Source organism: Dicentrarchus labrax, unplaced genomic scaffold (genome assembly GCF_905237075.1).
Source record: "Dicentrarchus labrax unplaced genomic scaffold, dlabrax2021, whole genome shotgun sequence".
In the NCBI taxonomy this organism is placed as follows: Eukaryota; Metazoa; Chordata; class Actinopteri; family Moronidae; genus Dicentrarchus; species Dicentrarchus labrax.
The window spans coordinates 21,550,412-21,571,695 of record NW_026136704.1 but is presented as its reverse complement, the minus strand read 5'-3'; the positions used below and the strand labels follow the sequence as shown (position 1 = coordinate 21,571,695).

Here is a 21,284-nt window from a genome sequence, read left to right as displayed (position 1 = left end):
GAGAGATGATACCACTCGTGTTTAGTATGCAGCTAGAGCCAGGTGGAGATTAGCTTAGTTTAGCATAACTACTGGAAGCAGTGGGAAATAGCTAGCCTGTGAAGAAAAAACACCTACTAATTGACATGGTGTACCTTGTCCGTACACAAAAATGACAGTTTTGGGGTTTTGCAACAAACTGCTGTTTGTTAAGAAATGTTAAGAATTAATTACACCACATAAATTCTTCTAGAAATCACAAATTGTTTTGATTTTTGTAAGGATTTTGTTGCAGTCAGACTAGCCGTTTCCTCCGCTTCCACTCTTGATGCTAAGATAAGCTAAGCTAATAACCTCCTGGCTCCAACTCCAGAATTAATGCACAGACTTAGGCATGATATTGATCTTCACATCTATTTCTTGGCAAGAAAGCGAATAAGCACATTTCCCAAAATGTCTAACTAAGTCTAAAACACTACCTATCCTAAGGTCTATCATTAAAGATGCATTATGTGTGTTTTTATACATCCCCGACCGCAAAATATCTATTACCTGCATCATTTTCACCGGTGCGATTGCTTTGCCAGTCAGAAATAATGATAGTGTGACTACATCAGGTGCTGTGATTCCCAGCTTTCAAAAGCTCCATTTACTTACTTCATTTTCTTTCACAAGACATTACATGCACTCACAATAACTCAGCGATGTATGAGGTTGTTACACGGAAGAGAGCAAATGCTTTCTCAAACCACAAAAGCAAAAAAAGGATGAAGTTGAAGTTCTCTTATTGCAATCAAAGATGCCGAACATGATCTATTTTCACCTTCTCAAATATGAGAATTTGCTGCTTTTCTTAGTCTCCTCTTTGGGTTTTTGACAATCAATTTGAAAATGTCAGGAAATTATGACAATTGAAACATTTTATAGACAAATCTATTATTTGATGCATTGAGAAATTAATCAGAAGATTAATCAATAATGAAAAATATAATTTTTTTGCAGTTGCAGACCCAATTAGAGATGAAACAACTACTCCTTCCTTGATGTTTTTGTTGAATCTCTACTCTAATTAGCTGGTGCACTCGCACTCCAGTGAAAATGTATTTTACGTTTCTGTCCATCACAGGCTTTGTAAACAGTGTCCGAGACCTGTTGATGCAAAGTCCTGGACGACAGATAGATGTTGACACAAGTGCAAACACTGCTTTTAATGACAGCGCATGTGGTTTAGATGAGCGAGTGTGTGTGTGTGTGTGTGTGGAAAGAAATTGAATCAGCTGCCACCTTGCTAACTAGCCAGCTGAGGCAGCCAGTATTCCTGGTGGTGCCCTGGGCCATACAGCATCCCTCTGCTTTATTCAATGCCCTCTGGCTGAAAGAAAAAAATCTAGATTCGCTAAACAGAGGAAGTTGTTTCTGAAGGCTGCTGTCTGGCAACCATTTCACACACTTCAAAAGAGGGCGTGGGAATGAAAAAAGACCAAATTGTTGCCCATGGACATGCAGCGATAAGACAGCCTCTCGCCTACATCTGAACCTTCTCATTTTTGCTCTTACTCTCACCATTGATGCTCTCCCACTCGTTTTCTCCTCTTTCTGTCACAAATACAAACATGTATCTTCTGTTCAGTATTTATTTCTCCTAGTCTCTTAATCATATGTGTGGTTACGGTAGCTGCAGCAGGGCTCACAGGTTAGGTCACCGGGCTCGAAAAAGGAACTCCACAGAGGGAAGAAGCATGGGGAAAAAGGCCGCAAGGAAAAACAATCCAATGACCACTTTTGGTCAAAAGCTGCAGCAGTCAGCACCGCGGCCTAAAATTTAATTTCCCCTAAAAGAACAGCTATCCTCTATGCCTTTGGCTGCCTATTTTTAGCATGTTATCGTTCGGCCTCAATCAGACCACAGCAGTCAAATTCAGAATGAAGACGAAGTCGCTGTCAGGCCCAAAACAGCACCGAGTTCCTCAGCAACCAGAACTGGCTGATCAAAAAATGTGTAATGTTTAATGCACAAGCTGAAGTAAGAGAATACAAGAAGGTTAGAGACAGAAGAAAAGCGGGATACACTGTCACGTACAGTTTGTGTGTGTTTTTATCCCGTGTGGCTCTGTCACATCAAGACTGTCGGCTGAGTTCATGGTTGAAATCCTAAGAAACAATGCCAGTGTTCAAGCGTGCCATGACTTCATGATAAATCAGTGTTTTCATCTTTCCGTCTAACTGTGGCGCCATCTCCAATGCTCTTTGTCCCTATAGCTGACAACTTATTTAAAGGGTCTCATTGTGAATTGCTTTGCAAAGCTCTTCACTCTGAATGCACTGCCACGTTCATGTGCTCATGTCAAACAACATCAACAACAACAACATTAGTTAGCACCAAGAAAGCAGAAAGAAATTAGATTTCTTAGCTGCCAACAAGTATTGACTGGGGGTGGACAGCAACCAGCAAATCAGTGATCTAATGACCCACTTCACGTTATGCTCTCATAGTGTTGAGCTCAGCTAGCTGCCTCTAAAGCACACCGATTTGAGTTCGTCCTCCTCCTTCCAGCTATAATCACGTTAGACCACGGGGCCTATGCTGTCTGCATCCTAAAAAAATGTTTTGGCAAAAAAAAAGACGAGAGATGGATATTTTTGGCATGATTTTAAGCTGTAAATAGACAAGATGCAGTTGCCTTGCCATTTGGAAGAGAACAGAGTGAGTGTGGGTGAATGTGTGCACAGGGCTGTAGCAAGGAATTATGGGCTCCTACGCACAGTGGGGGCCCCCTGCTCCACTTATCCACAAATACTCGATGACAAATGGACAAAGGTGAATGATCGATTGCTTCCAGTGGCCCCGATAGCTCCAGTCTTGCTGTGTGTCAGCTGGTTTGCAATTCAATTGAAAACTTGTATGGGAATATGCTCTACTAACACACATCAGATGAGATGATTAAAGCCATAAAGTGGGTCCTGTTTTATTACCCAACCTTCTTAAAGAGGGTCTTTGCATCAAAGTTTAGTTTAAAGACCTTAATTATTTCGGTTTGGTACCCAAATTAATTCCTTTTTAAGAAAATTACCATACAGCAAATGAGGGGCCGCTCAATTTTCCCCCTGGCAGGTTGAGCCGGCCCCTGCAAATATCCACAGCCATCCTCACATCCACACACCAATCTTATGTAAATCCAATCAAATCTAATAAATTAATTACATACATCACTTATTCATCAGCTGACACAAACATTGGCTCTGAAAGGAGCAGCTGGTTCACAAGAAAGCAGGTGGTAACACTGGTGACTTCTGATGGGCAATTGACATTTATTGAAGCTATTTATTGATCTAATTGTCTAAAGACAAATTAATAGTTAGTTGCAGTCCTAATATCGATACTTTAATCTAAATTTTGGCTCGCTCCACTTTGTTTCACTTGCGGATTTAATACTTTTTCTGACATGTGTCTTTAAAGCAGAGTTTAAAACAAATATAAATACAAAAACACACTTGACCTGAGACTTTAAAGCCCCTATAGCTCAGTTTAGGGCCCCCTGGGTACCCACACAGAGTCTATGGACTGGATGCCAAAGGAGACACCTTGCTTTCCCTTTTTGTTCTCCACCACAGCGCACTCACCTCTCCTCCATGGCCATCAAAGACCCCAAATATAGACGGGTGGCTCTTGTTGACGATGTCCATGAGCACCTCGAACCTGTCCTCCATGTGGTCTCGCCGGCCTTGGATGGAGTACACGGCCACGTTGTTGCTCTTGAACTCCCAGGTCTTGGAGAAATCCTGGTCCAGGACGTCCAGCCCGCCGAACCTCTCGTTCTGCATCATCTCCGCCACTTTCCCCTTGACCATCTTGACCGCATCCCGGCTGGACTTGACGATGGTCTTCACTTCGTCCGTGTGGAAGAAGTAACTCCACAGAGCCAGGCTGATACACAGCAGGAACAAAGTCTCCGGTCTGAGCAGAAAATAACGCATGATCCGACCTAACAGAGACAGCAGGGTCATTGTATCCTCTATCATTTATTTATTTACACGCAGGGAATCGCGGCAGGTTGTGTGTCGGTGGCGCCCGCCGCAGATTTCAGTCCATCGTCGTTGGCGTGAGTTGCTTGGCAGCGGCGAAACGGGCGCATTTAACCGAGCGTTTCACACCGGGACACATTAAACTCAACAAAAAAGAGGTTTCATTGCATTTTTTTAACCGGACTCACCAGACAGGAGGTACGCGTACGTATACACACACACACAGACATACATACACAGACACAAACACACAGCCCGAGGCGGGAGAGAGGTGGGCAAACACGTTTTCTCCGACTGGTTCAACCGCTTCTCATCCCCGGCTCGTCAGCCGTTGGTTCCCTCTTTTTTTGTAGCACGCAGCCCCCGCAGTGAGCCACCAACGGCTGTCCGTTGACCATCCGACGGGGTCCGAGAAAGGCACCGACTCCCCCGGAGAGAAAAGCGCAGGTCGCAACCCCCCCACACACACCTCCTGTTTCCACTTCAAATGTGAGCCAGTGTTGTTGGCTAGAGTGGAGCTTGTGGGCTGAGTCTCTTCCTGGCCAGCCCCGCTAGTGTTCCCAGTCCCCTGAAAATAGCAGTCTATGTTAGAAACCCTCACATTCCCAGCTGCCACACTGCCTGCGACTCTCCGCTGGTGCCTGACTGAGTGCTGCTGCCTTCAGGTGCAGCTCGTAATAAGGAGCGAGTTGCTGACCACAGAATAAACCTTAAGGCGTTTGATTAAAAAGTTAAATATGGTGAAAACATGATGTTACAATTCATTTTTTTTAGGTATTCCGTTATGATTCCAGATTATTATTATTATCATTTTTGCGTCACACATTTAATTTTCACTATAAAAACTATTAAAAATCACAATGATGTGACATTTATTGGGATCTGTACCAAACATCTCGAGAACAACTTTTGTAGTCCAGGGCATCTCTGCAGCACTACAGTTCTTTATATAATGCTTTATAATGCTGTTTGTCACACATTAACTTTATCAAAACATTGCAGCATCTGCGATTTGCACATTGCTCTTAGCCATTGCGATTTCAATAATATTTTGATTAATTGTGCAGCCCTACATTATTTTGTGTTTTGTGTTTAAATCAGTTTTAAATTTAAAATGTCAGTGCACTCACAAATAAGCCTATATTGTTGGAGTTAGCATAGTAATATTAATATTTTTCCAGGCAAAATCAAAACAATCAAACTGATGTCAATGCGGTTCATTGTGTTTCACAGTTTCATATAACATGAGACCTTAAATGTCAAACAAAAAATGTAACTCTAAATAGCAGCTTCCACAGTAGCTATAAGTTATTTGAGTACAGAAATGTGAAAGGAAACTTTGTTTGCATAGCATGTTTCAAACAGACAGGCAATTCAAAGGGCTTAAGAAATGCATTAGCACAACAGTTAAAATGCAATTAAAGCCTAATTAAAATAGAATAAAATTAGGTTTAAATCAAGAAAACATAGAGATAGAATACAGTTATTGAATGATAAGATCATATCATCAGTATATTCACTGAAATTTGATAAAATTACTGAATTATCACCCAACCCTTCCCACAAGGATGACTGGCTGTTACAATAAGATAGCTGAAGCAGTGAAAATAGACTGACTGCATCTTTACATATTGTAGATTAATTTGATCACTAAAACACTGCGCCATAGCTCTTGAACTGACCCAAAAATATCTAAATTCCCCAACTAAATTGAATTGATTTCAGTTAGTATCCAGTTAGTTCTACAGAAGCACTAAAACAATATTTAAATAAAAAAGACCATAAAAAGACCATAACACATTTACCATTTTCAGCACGGCTTTCATGCACACTGTTCACATCTTGGTAGCGAAAGCATTCACAGGGTTCCTGTCATTGTTAATTTACTAGCTCACTTAAAGTATGATTGTAAATGTTCGCTCGTTTTGAATTTAGATATTTCCGACAGCACGTGAAGGCGTCCAGAGAGCTGTCACACCACAGGTGTTCCCAAAGACCGTAAATTGATTAATTATATAGATGTTAAAACACGTGGGGCCTAACTTTGTTAATTTAACTAACAACTGACAAAATCAGACTCATAAAGTAGATTAACTGGATTAGGAACTGCCCAGGGACCCCAGGCACAAAAGGGTCCCACAAGCCCCTGGTGGCAATAGATTTTTGATTGGGGGGGGGGGGGGGGGTGAATTATTACCTGATCTTGCGACCATGTCTTGAGGAGGGTCCTTGTGTAAAAATCTAGTCTTAAGACCCTCATTATTTTCAGCTGGCTTTGTGCATACATGGTACATATTCCACAATACTACAAACTGTGTGTTATCAAAACACCACACAGCCAACCTGGGGTCATATCATACTCCAGCATAAGTGTACTACCTGTTGCACAGAGTGAGAGGAACAGAGGGGTAAATAGCAGTTCATTTTGGCCCCATATGGCCGTAGTTAGAGGGGAAATAAATGCAATTCTGCATGCAGGTGTTGTTTATGAATGTTGAGGTTACCAGGTCTGTTATTTGAATTGTGAGCGGGACATAAAAATTCAAACACTCCTGAAGCAAATATACTTAAAAAATAAATGCTAGACTGTCCTTGCTATAATATTATTGCTGAAATTATTTTCAAATAGGTCCAGACAGCGAGTTTAATAAAAAAAACCTAAATAAATAGAAAGGCTACATGCACATATGGAATCCTACTTAATTATTTTTCTGTCCAAGTCAAGATCTGATATCGTCTAACATGGTATACATTTCTCATAAAATATTTTCCTAATAAGTTATTCATTCACTTTGCTGACCTTTAGCCTAATACATTTTGTATGACATATCCATATTATATTCTAGCTGTCAGTGGCAGGGCAGAATTTCATATCGAAATAGGACATAATAAAGATAGTCCTCACTTTTGGGGCTAGCTAATACACGCATTTAACGCCAATAATATTTTTAATTGGACTTTTGTTTGCCTCTTTAGTTAATTTGAACGCTTTTAAAGGACATTTATTCAGGCAGACAAAGACAGGCCCGGGGTCCTTGAGTCCCGCATGACGTCACCAAGCCTCCCTCGCTCCTCGGTGGGGAAAACGTGGAGAGCGTCACTTCACTTCGCGGTGTGTTGTGGATTTCCCGTCAAAAATAACTTCAGTACGTTTTGTCACGGCTCGTTTGTGCCGGCTGTAGTTGTCGTTGACTGTTTGTTGAGACTGTGTGTTTGTTTCTCTGCGAATATCCGGTAGAATCACTCATCAAAACCGGCAATTTAGCCTCTTAATGCTAACTGTCTGATACTGAGTGTGCAGCATCAGCTAGCAGCGTTGACTACAGAGCATGTACTGCATAGTTTCTGTGATCTGGAAGTCTGGAAATAAGTGCACATAACGAGGAGGCCATATTTTCCATATTTACCTGTGTTTAGTTGTGAGTTTAGCTGCTATTTGCTACACAGTGATGGCGACTGTCGAAGCTGTGCTAAAGCTGTGACAAGGCCAGTTAAATGTTAAAGTCTGTCATGTTTCTCTCCTCAGACCTCGTTGGAGCTACACCAAGATCCACTGACATACACTGAGCTGTTGAGGTGACAAGGATGGAGTACATGCAAGCTCCAGCCACAAGCAGCCAGGGGAATATGTGAGTGAAAAACAATTTAAATAAAGTTATTTATGTCTTTTAAATATGTAGTATTGTGTGAGTCCTGATTCACTAGAGGCCTTTCTCATGACTGACATTTTGACATAAAAGACATGTCTGTAAGTATTAACATTCATTGCTCTGTTTAAGTGTACCACACCAATAAGCAGGCACTCTCAAAGGCAGGGAAACAAAATAATGGTATTATTTATGAGATATTAGTGTTGCCTGTGTTTTCTAAATCAAAATCTTCACAATGAGAAAAGTTTATCACAACTTTGCTTTATTGACAGATGTATTAAATATTTCCTTTCCTCTGTCGTGGCAGATTATGTCAGTTCAGAATATGAATCAATTTGGATTAACTGGACATCTGGTAATCTATCATAGTAAAACATTTGTAGGTGATCTTTGTTTTTCAAGGTTGCATATCACATCCATGTAATACAGTTGAAAGAACTTAGTATTGGAAAATTCAAAAAATACACAATATGGCACAAAACCATGAGCTGTTACAAAATATGTTATCTTTTCATTAGGACTTTCTAGTCCATTGCCAGTTCCCATCTCCACAACATTGTGTGAATATGTCCCCAGTCTGGAGGATAAAGGGTCACATTTATTTCAAAGCTCTGTAACACAGCAACTAGGAGGAGGTTCAACTGTTCTCAAGCACAATGTTAGTGTAGATTTGACGAAGCCAGAGACAAATCTTCATTCTGATGAATCATAAGCTGATGTAAAATCTAACTAATAGGCTCTTATTATCTTATTATATCTCTTAGTGTCTCATCATATTTCTATTTTCCATTTTTATTTTTACTTTTTACTATAATTATATACATTCATTTATATTCTCTATATTGTGTTAGATATTATAAGTACTATTTATGTAATGTTGTATCAGTAGAACAACTGTAACAAACAAAATTCCACCCGGGGATCAATAAAAGTATTTCTGATTCTCGTCCCTAGCCTGTGCTGTACCTGTGGCGTCCCCATTCCTCCCAACCCAGCCAACATGTGTGTGGCCTGCCTGCGTACTCAGGTAGACATCTCAGAGGGAATCCCCAAGCAAGTCACAGTGCACTTCTGCAAGCAGTGCGAAAGGTTTGTTACATGCACAAAGCAATCATACGTTTATCTTACAGTGTGGTACACAGATTGCATCATTGTTTCCCTCCAGAAAACATTCACAGGTAAATTCTGTTGGGGAAAGTTGAGGCTTGAATGTATATCTTATCTTTCATGCAGGTACTTGCAGCCTCCAGCCTCCTGGGTGCAGTGTGCCCTGGAGTCCAGGGAACTGCTGGCCCTTTGCCTGAAAAAAATCAAGAGCTCTATGACCAAAGTAAGTGTGATTTATACTGAACAAAACACAATAGCATATTTACACTCAGACACAAAAGGTGTACATGAACATCGCAGGTATAAATTCTAGCATGTCCCCTCTTAAATTTGGATGTCATGATTTAGATTTTGATGTTAAACTGCTTGTTTCAGTCCCATCTTGTTATTGTGCCCAATTATTTTTATTATATTTGTATTTTAATTTTCAAAAAGAATACCTAGTCAGTTGTGAAGGAATTAATTTCAGTACATTTCTTTGAATTTCATTAATTCATTAATTACATTACCATCATATTGTGTCCACCCAATATATCTAATTTGTCATGATAATGTGCGCCATGTTCACTAGAATAATTGTGAATACTCAGTCGAGTGCTATTTCATGGATTCAACAACACCTCTCTCTTTACAGGTGCGTCTCATTGATGCCGGCTTCCTGTGGACAGAGCCACACTCAAAAAGGATTAAGATGAAAGTGACCATCCAGAAAGAGGTAAGAACAGTGTTAAGAAGGGGGGGGGGGTCAGAGACCTTCAGATGGGCAACGTTTTTTTTATTTTTTTATCTAAAGGTTATCTGCGTTATTGTTTCAGGTAGTAATTGGCAGTTAGCACAGTTTATGTTTTAAATTCAAGCTTTTTGTTTAACACGTTAAGATAATAATGTCAATGTGTAACACACACATCAAAAGACTATTAAATAACATTGAGATAATCATGTATGGAACAGACTTCAAGATTAACTTAAAAGAGAGTCGTCTGTTCCTGAATGAGTTATGTGTGTTTGAGAGAAGTGAGGTTTGCCAGCGGCTGTCATCTCATCTCCTTGACCTTTAGTGAGAACCTGAGCCCTGTGTTTCTCAGGGCCACCTCTTTTGTTTGTGCCAATGGAGGGTCTCCAGATCCCACTGTTCAAATATATCTAAAAGGGAAACTTGTTTTTATTTAATTTATTTCTCCCAGAAGTGAATGACTGAGTTCAGAGTTTTTGTTGCTGTTTTGTCCTGCAGTTAGAGCACATGGTGTAACTTGTTGCTGTCTTTACATCTCCAGGTGATGAATGGCGCTATCTTACAGCAGGTGTTTGTGGTCGAGTTTGTCATCCAGTACCAGATGTGTGACGACTGCCACCGTGTGGAAGCCAAGGACTTCTGGAAGGCCGTGGTTCAAGTTAGGCAGAAGGTAGGAGTCTGTGCTTTAATCAAATAACCTAAAAATAAATTGTTTTATTCTCATTTAGTTATCTGCTGTTTTATTTGACCTGAACTCACATTATATTTCCACAGCTTATTAGTTAAGATTCAACAGTTCAACTGTTTCACCAATAAAGGTTTGGTGAGGTTTAGGCACAAAAAACAACCTAATTAGGATATGTTTATGAATTGTTACGTATACTCTATAGATGTTCTGTTTGTCTACAGACAAAGCAAATGTTACAAATACTAATCTAATAGTGTTACGCATATTCAACCCTTTAAAAATATTTGTAGATATACTTTGCATACATGCTTTATGCTTAATTTTAGAAAGTATGTATGGATTAGTTGAAACATGAATAATATGTAATGTAATAATAATTTGATTGTCTTAAACCTGCATTCTATGAAATGGCCACAGGGGGCAGCCTGATTGGCTGCAATAACACACTGATACCATACAGTCTTATGGAGAAATTACCTGACTTCTCACACGATTTATTAACTCAGGAAACAGTTTCCTAATCAGTTTATGGTCTCAGTCGCTAGTTTTAAGTCTTCTTCCATACAGCATAATGTTCATTTAGCAAATCATGGTCCCATTAAGAGTAAAACAGACAATAGCAGGGTATGCTTTAGGGCGGGGCTAGGATAGTTTTTCCTCTGCACTCGCAAGGAGAGGGTGAAGCGAGGGAGTTGCAGTCTGCAACTATACCACTAGATGCTATAATACAATCCTACCCTAGTGTGGTTCCTTTAATTTTTCCATTTGTGTACTCGGTTTATGCTTTCTTTTCACATTCCAGTTATTTTGTGTTAATTTAGCAACTGCGTGTTAAAACCTGAACTCTGTCTCTGTAGGTTTTATGTAAAACAAAATTGGAGCTCTATGTATTTGGCAGGAAATAAAACACTAAATCCCAGGGTTGCACTTTTTCCTTTTTATCACTGATGTGTGGGGGTAAGCCGAGCATAGCTGCAATGCTACACAGATGGTAGCCAATGGAGATTAGATGATTGCTCAGAAACAGGGAAGTTCAGTCCAGTTGTAGAGTAAAAGGAGATATATGTATGAAGTTCTGTATGATCATGATACAGAAATCTATTTTCTTACAGACCGTTCATAAAAAGACATTCTACTATCTAGAGCAGCTGATCCTCAAGCATAAACTCCACCAGAATGCCCTCAACATCAAAGAAATCCATGGTAGGTTAATTTCCTTTTTATATAAAATGTTTCCATGTCTGCTAGTATAGATATCTTTGAATGGAGGGGCCTGCTATCTTCCTTACACCCTCTAACTGAATTACACTGAAAAGCGGGAAACTTGTCATTCCTCACCAGCGTAACTAATGTGGATTAGAACTAAGCAGAACATAATGAGGTGTCAAGTGTTAATTACCTCTTCCTGTACTAGACAACAAGCCATGCATGCGTATCACTGGCGCCAATCAGTCCATACAGCTGTCCTCGCGTGGGCCTCAGTGGGGCATGCGTTGGGCATCTAATCAGTGTGGTGTAATCAGAGCAGGCATTCCACACCAGATTCCTGCAATGCAAGCTTGATTTATACCCTATTTAGAGATGCTAACTGTTACATCACACACACAGGCATCCACACTCTTAGGCACACATGCTGTGCAATGAGTGACAGCTCAGCAGCAGCTCTCTCTGCTCTTGGACAGGACTGTGATGAGGAGTTTTGGCTGAGATGTGTAATTTAAATCATCTCCACATCTCGGCGGGACTTAAAAGCTTTACGAAGGTTACAACATGTGGCCGCCATATTTTCTCCCATCTTCATCTGCTCTCGTGTGTGTGCGTGTACATGTTGTTTGCATGCATATGTGTTCTGCAATGGTGATGACCCGTGAAGTGCGTCTGTGATGAATTTATTGGTGGAGGGTTTGATGGTGTTACTCTTCTCTCTCAGACGGGATCGATTTCTACTATGGCTCCAAGCAGCACGCACAGAAGATGGTCGACTTCCTCCAGTGCACTGTGCCCTGCAGGTGAGCAACGCCTCAGATTGTGCCTAATGAAATCATCGTCTGATGAGACTCACTAGTAGAACAACCTTCCCCTTTTTATTTAACTGATTATGACCGCTTATTTTCAGAGGTTGTTTTCATCCAACAATCCAGAAGGTTATGAGAAAATGTGTCAATGTCACACAAGAATAATTTGCCTTAGTAAACAAATGCAAGAACAGATAATATAGCCTTCTTCCTTTTTTTTTTTTTTTTTTAAAACACATTATTGTGCTTCTATCAAAATGGCTGTAGAAGACAGTATGTTGACATGACCTTCAACAGTTAAGATGTGTTAGACGACACAATGTGTGGTGAACATCTTGTTGGCCCTTTTTATTGTTATGGTTTTGTCTGGGACAGTGTAAACTCTGTGCTGTGTCTCTGAATGATGTCGGCGATAATAATATACATTTTGTTTTCCATTTTAAAGGTCAAAGACATCCCAGCGCCTGATCTCTCATGACATCCATTCAAACACGTACAACTATAAGAGCACCTTCTCTATGGAGATCGTACCCGTCTGCAAGGTATACAGCAATGTGTTTTATTTATTTTTAATTTCTAGTTCGATTTTTGAGTTCACTGAGCTGAGAGACACCCCTATTTGCTCCTCGCCTCAAACAAACCAGAGCTGTCATATTTCTTTACACATCGCCTCTGAAGCCATTACTTTGTTAGTTTAGTAAAAAATAATATGCAGATGGGAACCTGAGGCTGGCCAAGAATCTTTAACATTATATTTTGTTTTTTGGATAGCTGCAGGTTATTGATAATGGTAAATTAAATATACTTTAACATTAAAACTAAGGTTGGGGGTTTAGATTGTTGACAGGTGTGTATTCATCATTTTCAATAGTTGCTTAATCCCATTTGACATTTAGCTTTTAGTTCTGTGCATAAAAATGGCAACAAATACATTTGAGTGTATTTTCATTGCATGTTTGAATAATAGGGGTCATACAGGGTATTTTTAATAAATGGAAACAGGAATCTGAATGATGCTTTTGTTTGTTTTGGCATCAACAGCTCAATTTTATTATTGTGTTAAACAACAAGGGCTTTCTTTTGAGAAACAAGCTTTCGGACGCATCAAGAACTTGTCAAGTCCAAAGTCTTTTTACTTTCCCTTGTACCTCAGTTTGACCCCAGGTTGTGTGGTTTTGTCTGGTTTTCAGGACAACGTAGTGTGCCTTTCACCACGGCTGGCTCAGAGCCTGGGGAACATGGGTCAAGTGTGTGTGTGCGTCCGTGTCACCAGCACCATCCACCTCATCGATCCCAACACCCTGCAGAGTGAGTATCTCTACCGCCTGAATCCTGCTGAGTTTTAACAGGTCCAACTGACACCACAGACCAATTTAACTACAATGTACCCTGTTGTGGTTAAATATAGCTGCCGTCTGGTGTTTCTGGTTATCGTCAGCTGAGTCGTAGTTTGAATCACTACACACATTAATTCAGTAATGTGAGCTCTATGTACAGGCAAAGCTTTTCATGCTCTCTAATAATGCGGACTTTAGCCCAAGATTGAGCTCAGCGCCAAATGTTTGAACACATTGAAGGGGGGCAGACATTCTTATAAACTCGTCTCATTGTTGCTTGTAGAAAACAAAATCTTAATTAGAAAAATTTAATTAGACTAATACTGAATCAATTAGAATAAAAATTATTCAACAACAATTCTGATATTTGATCATTTATTTTATTTAAAAAATGAAATATCCAAGACATTCTTTGGTTCCAGCTCCTTGCATGTGAGTATCTGGTGCTTTTTTCTGTTTTAAATCATTGTTAATTGAATTTGAAGGCATTGCCGTGGAGATTATTACTATTTTATTTCCATTTGACCTTAAATAATCATTATTTGATGCCCTAAGTTAGACTGCTGGCTTCACTGGGGCGTGTATGTGAATGGTTACTTGTCTCTATGCGTCAGCCCTATGATGAACTGGTGACCTGTCCAGGTTGTACCCCACCTCTTGTCCAATATCCGCTGCAGTGGGCTCCAGCCCTTGCGACCCTGCAAAGGAAAAGTGGTTGGAGATAATGGATGGATGACTTCATTAGACAAATGCTGCAAATCCAAACATTTTTTCTTTATATTTTTGCCTGATAAATTACTTACATCATTTAAATGATTATCTTAATAGTTCCCATTAATCTTCTGCTGATTGCCTAATGGACTATTGGTTTGACCCCTAAACTTCATTGCAGTCGAGGTGTATTTTAGGATTTAAAATGTGGTAATCACGGCTACAAGTTTAGAATTTTTATGCGTTTGTGTTTTTTATATTTTAATTTAAAAAAAAGCTCAAAAGCATTCTTCTATATTACCATGGAGATTCAATGCTTGGATGAAATCCTTCACTGCTGCACTAATCTGACCCCAGTCTGCTTGCCACATGTTCATCACAGCTGTTTTAACTCAACAGCTTCCCTCTGCTCCCAGTCACGACACAGCACAAGACACACTCACAAAAGGTTTTTAAAAAAAGAACATACTTTTAGTTTGCATTATGCATGCTGTCACAGCAAAGTTGTCTTATTTGAAAGGATTTATAATCAATAAGAGTATGGTGACAATTAGTGATGATGTTTTTCAGTTCAGTATGTGAAAGGCTTCAACAGAATTCTGACATTTTGGAAGCAGCACACACGTTTTTAATTACTCTTCAAAGAGCAGGCTATTTTTGTTGCACAAAGTTTTTCAGCAGGCTGAATAGCAGAAACCGCCTTGAGGCAGAGCTCTGTTGGGCAGATTTGGTATAGGCAATTACCTCCGGCATTAAAAATATCTGTGTTGCTGTTTGTCTGCTTGTGTTCAGTTTCCTTGCACTTTCGACAGAAACCTGTTCTGTCTGCTTTATTTGGAATATATGCAGATGGAAAAACACAATGACAGAGAAATCAGATTTATATTCCTTTTACATAAAGGAATTTAGAATATGTTGAAGTTTGAGTCGTCAGAAATATTAAACAAACATGCCAAGACTTCTTGAAAAGTTGATTGTGTTAGTGGATGATTAGTCTCATTTTTCAAGTTTGTTAACTGCCAAGTAAAAATGACAAAGTACTATATAATTGGTGCTCATGTTTTTGGCTGTCAGCTCCAATGACTAGTCTTATCAGAGGAGAAATGTCACTAATAAATGCATAAATAATCTCTAACACACTAGTTGCTGAGGTGGATGGGAACACATACTGGCGCAACCCCTTCAACAGTCTCTGTAACCCACGGCAACTGGAAGAGTTCATCGTTATGGACACTGACGTCATCAGAGACCAGAAGCTGGGTGCTGGAGCCGGCATGAGGTCCAATAAGGTGAGTGTGTGTGTGTGTGTGTTTGTTTGTGTGTGTTGTTTCAGAACAGATTGCATTATGAGGGAACATTGCTTTTCTTTTGGAAGCAAAATCAATAGCGAACCATTACATTATCCCTGAGCCTGTATGTGGGATTCAAGCCAAAACGACAGTAACACACAGGAGTGTTTGTTTCGATGGCGCAGGGAATGAGGTTTGTACGGACCATGTTCGCCCTCTCTTTCCTCTGTCTGAATGTTGTATTAGTATCGATACAACTGTCGGAACAATTTGGAGGAAAAGAGCAAGAGTAATTGTTTGAAACTACATTTATATTCTCTGTGTGTGTGTGTGTGTGTGTGTGTGTGTGTGTGTGTGTGTGTGTGTGTGTGTGTGTGTGTGTGTGTTACAGCACACCCTGGCTGAGGTGTGGGTTCAGAAAACATCAGAGATGAACACCAGTCAGCAGTATCACTGCCGTACATTCCTGGGCCACCTGCTCAACATCGGAGACCTGGTGCTGGGGTGAGTATGAGGTTATTGAGTTATTATCAGATGTTGGTAGTAAAGATTGATGGCAGGCTGTGAGCTTTAGGTTTAATGGCACATTTCTCACCGTACAGGTTTGACTTTGCCAATTCTAACGTCAACGATGAATACCTGAATAAGATGAATCCTCACCACGTTCCTGATGTGGTAAGACTCACCTGCACAGTAAATCCTCAGTGAATAAACCTGGTCCTCTTGTCGACTTGATTAACACTGACCTCTGGTGGCAAGATAAAATACTGACTGTACATTTGATCATTTTCTTGGAAAAATAATCATTTTTAGTGCAGGGCGATATTCTAGATGAACCGGTATGCTGATTTTAATTTCCTGTACCGGTGCATAGCTGAAACAACTGCTGTAACTCATTTGTTTCTAGAACATTTGAAAAACCTTTGAATACCGAAATAAGTTGAGTATTTTATGTTGGGTTATAGTGTTTATATACAAATATTTTAAAGTATTTTGTTTTGCTAAGGAAGAAATGTTAAAGTTGTTGGCATATCTTTTATTTTTAAGTTCTGTCTTGACTATGATGGAATTTGCAGGATAAAAATTGTTTACATTCTGTGTTATTCATATATTGTATCATTTTGTAGGGTCAAGAAAACCCTAAAGTAATCAAAGCTTTCAGTATGTACATGATGACATTAAATGTTTTATATTGTACTTTATACTCCTGAAAGTAGAATAAGTCACTGTAGCACTATAGCATCACATGAGAAAGGTATGTAGCCAATCTGTGTATTAATTAACAACCCTGAATGTGGCCTCTCTAAGGTGCTGATCAAGAAGAGCTATGACCGCAACAGGAGGGCGAAGCGCAGGAACTGGAAACTGCAGGAGATGGACAAAGACCGCGAGGGCATGGATACGGATGATGAGAGGTAGGAGCTGAGTTTCTGAATTCAAACCTCAAGGATTTGCCCTCACAGTCAGAGCCTGTCATTTTCTAAAATGCTGCTCGGTTTGCATCTCTGATGTTTAACTCGTCATCTTTAAAGGATGAAACTAGTGATATTCTATATTTTTGGTTATTTTAAAAGGCTCAAAACAACAATGCACTGGTCTCTGAATTCCCCACCCTGTCTGCAGCATTCAGACCCCCCTATTCCTGCTTGAAACGTAAATCTAAAAGTCAGGAATGTATACTTTGCAAAAAGGCTAATTAATCTACTAAAACATCTTGGCACTGAAGTTTTTAGCAAACATTTGTCAAACAGGAGTAATGGAGCATTTGTTGGGATCTATTTTCAAATGTGCAATATATATTTAGTTTTCTAGAGAATTACAGTTGCAGAACTGTTTTTGACTCCATTTAAAAACATGTCACTCAGACAGTGTGGCCCATTCATGTGGTTTTTGGACAGCACTGGAGCTCTATGGCACAGAGCAATAAGAAAAACCTAAACCAACAAGTTTCATCTGCAAGTGCTTTTTGAGGCTGTGAGGAAAATTTGTTTTCTGCCAAGTAAATGAGGGAAAACACTTAAGATACCTGATGTGATGACTAAAGACATGGCATTGTTTTGGTTATTAAGTGAATAGGCTGAAAATGTGCCAATATCCTGTGCATATATTTTTCCCTGTATTTTTGTACCACATGGGTTTTCCTTTAACTTGCTTTTCTGTCTTCAGACAATACCAGGACTTCCTGGAGGACCTGGAGGAGGATGAGGCTCTGAGGAAGAATGTTAACATCTACAGAGGTGAGCAGCTGCACACAGCAGCAACGGCATACCCAGATTTCCGCCCTGAAATCTGAGATGTTTGTTTCCATTGTTGCAGCTCAACTTACGACTCATTTACTGTCGATGCTAATAGATCTAGTATCACGTCCTTTGTTGTAAGTGATGTATCGGATAGGTAATGAATAGAGGTTGATTTTCTAATTTCAGATGCGTCAAAGATCCCAGTGGAGAGCGACACCGATGATGACGGAGCACCACGTATCTCCCTGGTGGAGATGCTGGAGGAGCTCAGCCTAACTGATGCCACAGGAGAAGAGGGCGCTGACATGATGACAGACTAGGCGGTTGCCATCCTGCCTTTGTGACGCTGACAGCTGATCTGTCAAATACAACACTGAGCTGAGGCCTCCCATTTTGAACTGACAGCATGTTGAGGACGGATCCAACAAATAATGTGTTATACTGAACAAAATCCACAGCTCATCAGACTGTGGTGTAATGACTCATTACAGTTAAAACCCATAAACTGTGGGTTATAATGGTGCCACATAGTAACAAATACAGTTCTGCTGAGAGACTTTCAGTTGTTTAAACTGATCATTCACCTCATCTTCACAGTGGGCCTACAACATTTAGATTTTCAGCTATTTGTAAAATGCTCTTTCCCCCTTTTCATTTAAAATTTGAAGTGATGTGGAAACGAGAGTGCTACTAGTTCACTATATATCAAAATAAATATTTGTCCTAATGAACACTTTTCATTTATATTTTTCTGATATTAGCCTTGTCCCAAATCCATACTACATACTGATTATATACAATATGTACTACATACTGATTGTCATAGAAAACGCATCAAAATGTTTTTTCCTAAGATAATAATACTTATTTTTGTTTTGCGTGATTTATTTGCCCTTTCACTACCATCCACAGTTTATTTAAAGGTTTTACCAGCTGTGAGCAGCTCCTACTTTGTGCCCTGTGGGAGTGGCACCGTATTTAGTACTGTCTGTACTGTGTCACTTTTCTAGTGGGAAGACAGTACATACTCAAAACCTGCTGAGAATCAGCATGTAGCACAAAATTGGGACAGTATTCTTTCAAGTACTTTTATGTACAAATCCACCAGAGGGAGCTTTGGACTACTTAGAGAAGGGAGGTAATGCATTCAAATAACCTAACTAGCTGGGCCAAGCCTGTTAATGGTGTTATTTGGCTGCCATGCACAATATTCAGACACTCATCCAGCTGCACCACCTTTTCAGCTGTCTGTGCTCTGATATTGGCTGAAGCTGGACATACAATTCAGGATCAAGGCTGCACTGAATTACATTGATGTCCTCATATCTGGAGTGATGTACCACCAATCAGAGAAAAGGCTTCTGTGTAAACAGCTCTTATGAACCATAGATGCACACATACACAGATTGAAGCTTCACATCAGTGCTAGTCCACTCTGTATCTGCAAAATAATACGTTTACCATTTGAATACTTTGCACCAAGAAATGCCCTTCAAAACAAATTATCTTGCACATAAGCTGTCAAATTAGGGGCTTTTCAATTAGTAACGTTATTCATTGATGGTAATAAGTAAAGCAATAATTATCTAAAATCTTTCAGATGTTATGCAGATTTTATGTTGTTTGATGCTCTGGTAGCAGTTTAGTATGTAATCCTAACACTTCATGTTTTGTGCTCATGGAAGGATTAAAACAAAACAACATATTGAAAGCACAACATAAAAGTCTACATATTAGAAAAGGAAAACAAACTGATCAGGAAGTCGCTGCATCTGTTTAAACCAGAATGGAATGTGCCTGTGGTGGTACCTGAAACAGGTGGAGGGCACCTTGTGTTCCTCAGTTTGCCTTAAAAATGATTTAAAAGTGCTTAAAATGCCTCCAAACATCTGCATTTATCATGATCCCTGATGATTTTGGGGGTTCATCATCTTTTGTCAACCAGGTGCGTTGCATGGCTGTGCAGACCTACTGATATGAAGCTTTATGTAATCTAAGACACCAGAGGAATGTGTCTATTTCAGCGTGTATTAGTCTGTGTGACATGTCTCACATTCTAACATGAAGAGGGAGGAGGAGGAGGCCCAGTCTTGTTTTTCACAAACCTGAGCTGAGTCGTTAACAGTAATCAGATCTACTTGGGAAAGTGAATGAGTTGAATTCCCTCTGGGGGTTTGTATGTGTGGGGGGAGTGTGGGTGGGAGCAACAACAATGTAGAGCAGGGGTTCTCCTCTTCTTCTGATCACCCTCCTGTTGACCTGATTTTCTCATCATCTTTGCATGTGCACAAACTGAACCCAAATGCTTTACCTCTATTAACCCCTTTTACCCAGTTTCTAGTATTACGGCCTCACCGTCACAGTAAAAGAAGACCAATGGCATGTTGTTGGAGCTTTGATTCACATCAGCACATGAGCTATTAAAACCAAAAGAGACTTGTTGTGTAATTTAAATACTGATTTGCTAAATACTGGTAGCGTAGCAGATCAGGACAGTTCATGTAAGGACAGCAACTGATATTTATATTAAACATTAAACTTCTGCAAGGGGGGTTTCTTTATGCAATATGTCTGGCATTTGAAACCAGTTCCCATACTTGTGATGCTAACAAAATTGCAGTGTCCATGCGTAACCGGTGCGCCACTGCGCCACGGCGGCACTGGCTGTGTTTACATATCAATAATGTATAGTGTTGTCAAGTGCAAGAACTGAGCAGGTCAGCAACCCTTGTGCAGATAGGAGATAAGATTTCCTAGCTGTATGCCTGATTTCCCCAAAACAAAAGGGACAACTTCTCAGCTTATACTTGGATTTCTATTGTCAGCGGGGACTTTAAAGAGAAGACAGGGCTAAATTAATACTTTTCTGAATATACGTTTTGTACCTGAGTGTGAATGATATTAGGCTTTTCGTGGATTTCCAAGACCAACGCAGTCAATCTCTGTGGTTGGTGCGTAATACGTTTACGCATTCAGCCCCTGACCAGTCACACACCTCAGTCAGTTCTCTGTTCCTGTATTTAATATAGCAGTATCCTTCATCATACATAATCATGTACCTGCCGCCAAAATACCGAAACGCAAAATCTACATTTATTAACACCAAAGATCAGAGACGAATGTGACATTATTTTGTTTCACATTTTCTCCGAAAGTCTCCGAAATTACTTTAAATACTCCGGTCCTATAAATGCTGCATGTACTAATATAATCTATATGGAAACAGCAAAATAGTCTTATCACGTAAGTGGATCCAGCTTTAGTCTTTATTGATCACAAAAGAGGGGATAAATAGAGGCAGGAGTCTTAGTCGAAGGTTTAGCAACGTTATAGACAAACAAACACAGGCTGCAGCTGAATATTAAGATCCTGTCAGTATGTGATTTAATACTTGCTTTCCGTATAACAGCCATGATAAACTACAGCATCCTTACACTGCGGTACAGGCGCATACCGGTGTGCTGTCTGTGCTGTCTCTGCTTCTCTCCCCGTCCTGCTGCTGCTGCTGCTGC

General features: G+C 39.9%; 2 protein-coding genes across 3 annotated transcripts in view; one reads left to right on the top strand and one right to left on the bottom strand.

The window, feature by feature from the left end:
* The window catches only part of ppm1lb (protein phosphatase, Mg2+/Mn2+ dependent, 1Lb), a 45,720-nt gene extending 41,066 nt beyond the window's left edge, over nucleotides 1-4,654 (bottom strand). Inside the window, exon 1 of the mRNA XM_051397861.1 lies at nucleotides 3,601-4,654. Within this exon, the coding sequence (XP_051253821.1) occupies nucleotides 3,601-3,999 (399 nt within the window). The 5' untranslated portion in view covers nucleotides 4,000-4,654. The remainder of the gene's footprint in view (nucleotides 1-3,600) is intronic.
* Nucleotides 4,655-7,020: 2,366 nt separating this feature from the next.
* nmd3 (NMD3 ribosome export adaptor) lies at nucleotides 7,021-18,503 on the top strand. Of its 2 annotated transcripts, none has more exons than XM_051399435.1 (16): nucleotides 7,021-7,114; nucleotides 7,529-7,631; nucleotides 8,607-8,741; nucleotides 8,886-8,982; nucleotides 9,394-9,474; nucleotides 10,034-10,162; nucleotides 11,293-11,383; nucleotides 12,111-12,189; nucleotides 12,641-12,737; nucleotides 13,386-13,503; nucleotides 15,387-15,532; nucleotides 15,924-16,036; nucleotides 16,135-16,207; nucleotides 16,841-16,947; nucleotides 17,699-17,769; nucleotides 17,959-18,503. In XM_051399435.1, exons 2-16 carry the CDS (start codon nucleotides 7,588-7,590, stop codon nucleotides 18,090-18,092), a joined length of 1,515 nt encoding a protein of 504 aa, XP_051255395.1. In that variant the 5' UTR covers nucleotides 7,021-7,114; nucleotides 7,529-7,587; the 3' UTR covers nucleotides 18,093-18,503. The 2 variants fall into 2 exon arrangements, with proteins under 2 accessions (XP_051255395.1, XP_051255394.1); XM_051399434.1 differs by having other exon boundaries at nucleotides 7,035-7,148.
* Nucleotides 18,504-21,284: the final 2,781 nt, after the last annotated feature.

Bases quoted from the DNA above. Each gene is read 5' to 3' on its own strand.
- nmd3 (XM_051399435.1), top strand. From the start codon at position 7,588: ATGGAGTACATGCAAGCTCCAGCCACAAGCAGCCAGGGGAATAT. The intron at 8,742-8,885 runs GTTTGTTACATG...TCTTTCATGCAG, and splicing joins TTCTGCAAGCAGTGCGAAAG to GTACTTGCAGCCTCCAGCCT. The intron at 17,770-17,958 runs GTGAGCAGCTGC...TTCTAATTTCAG, and splicing joins GAATGTTAACATCTACAGAG to ATGCGTCAAAGATCCCAGTG.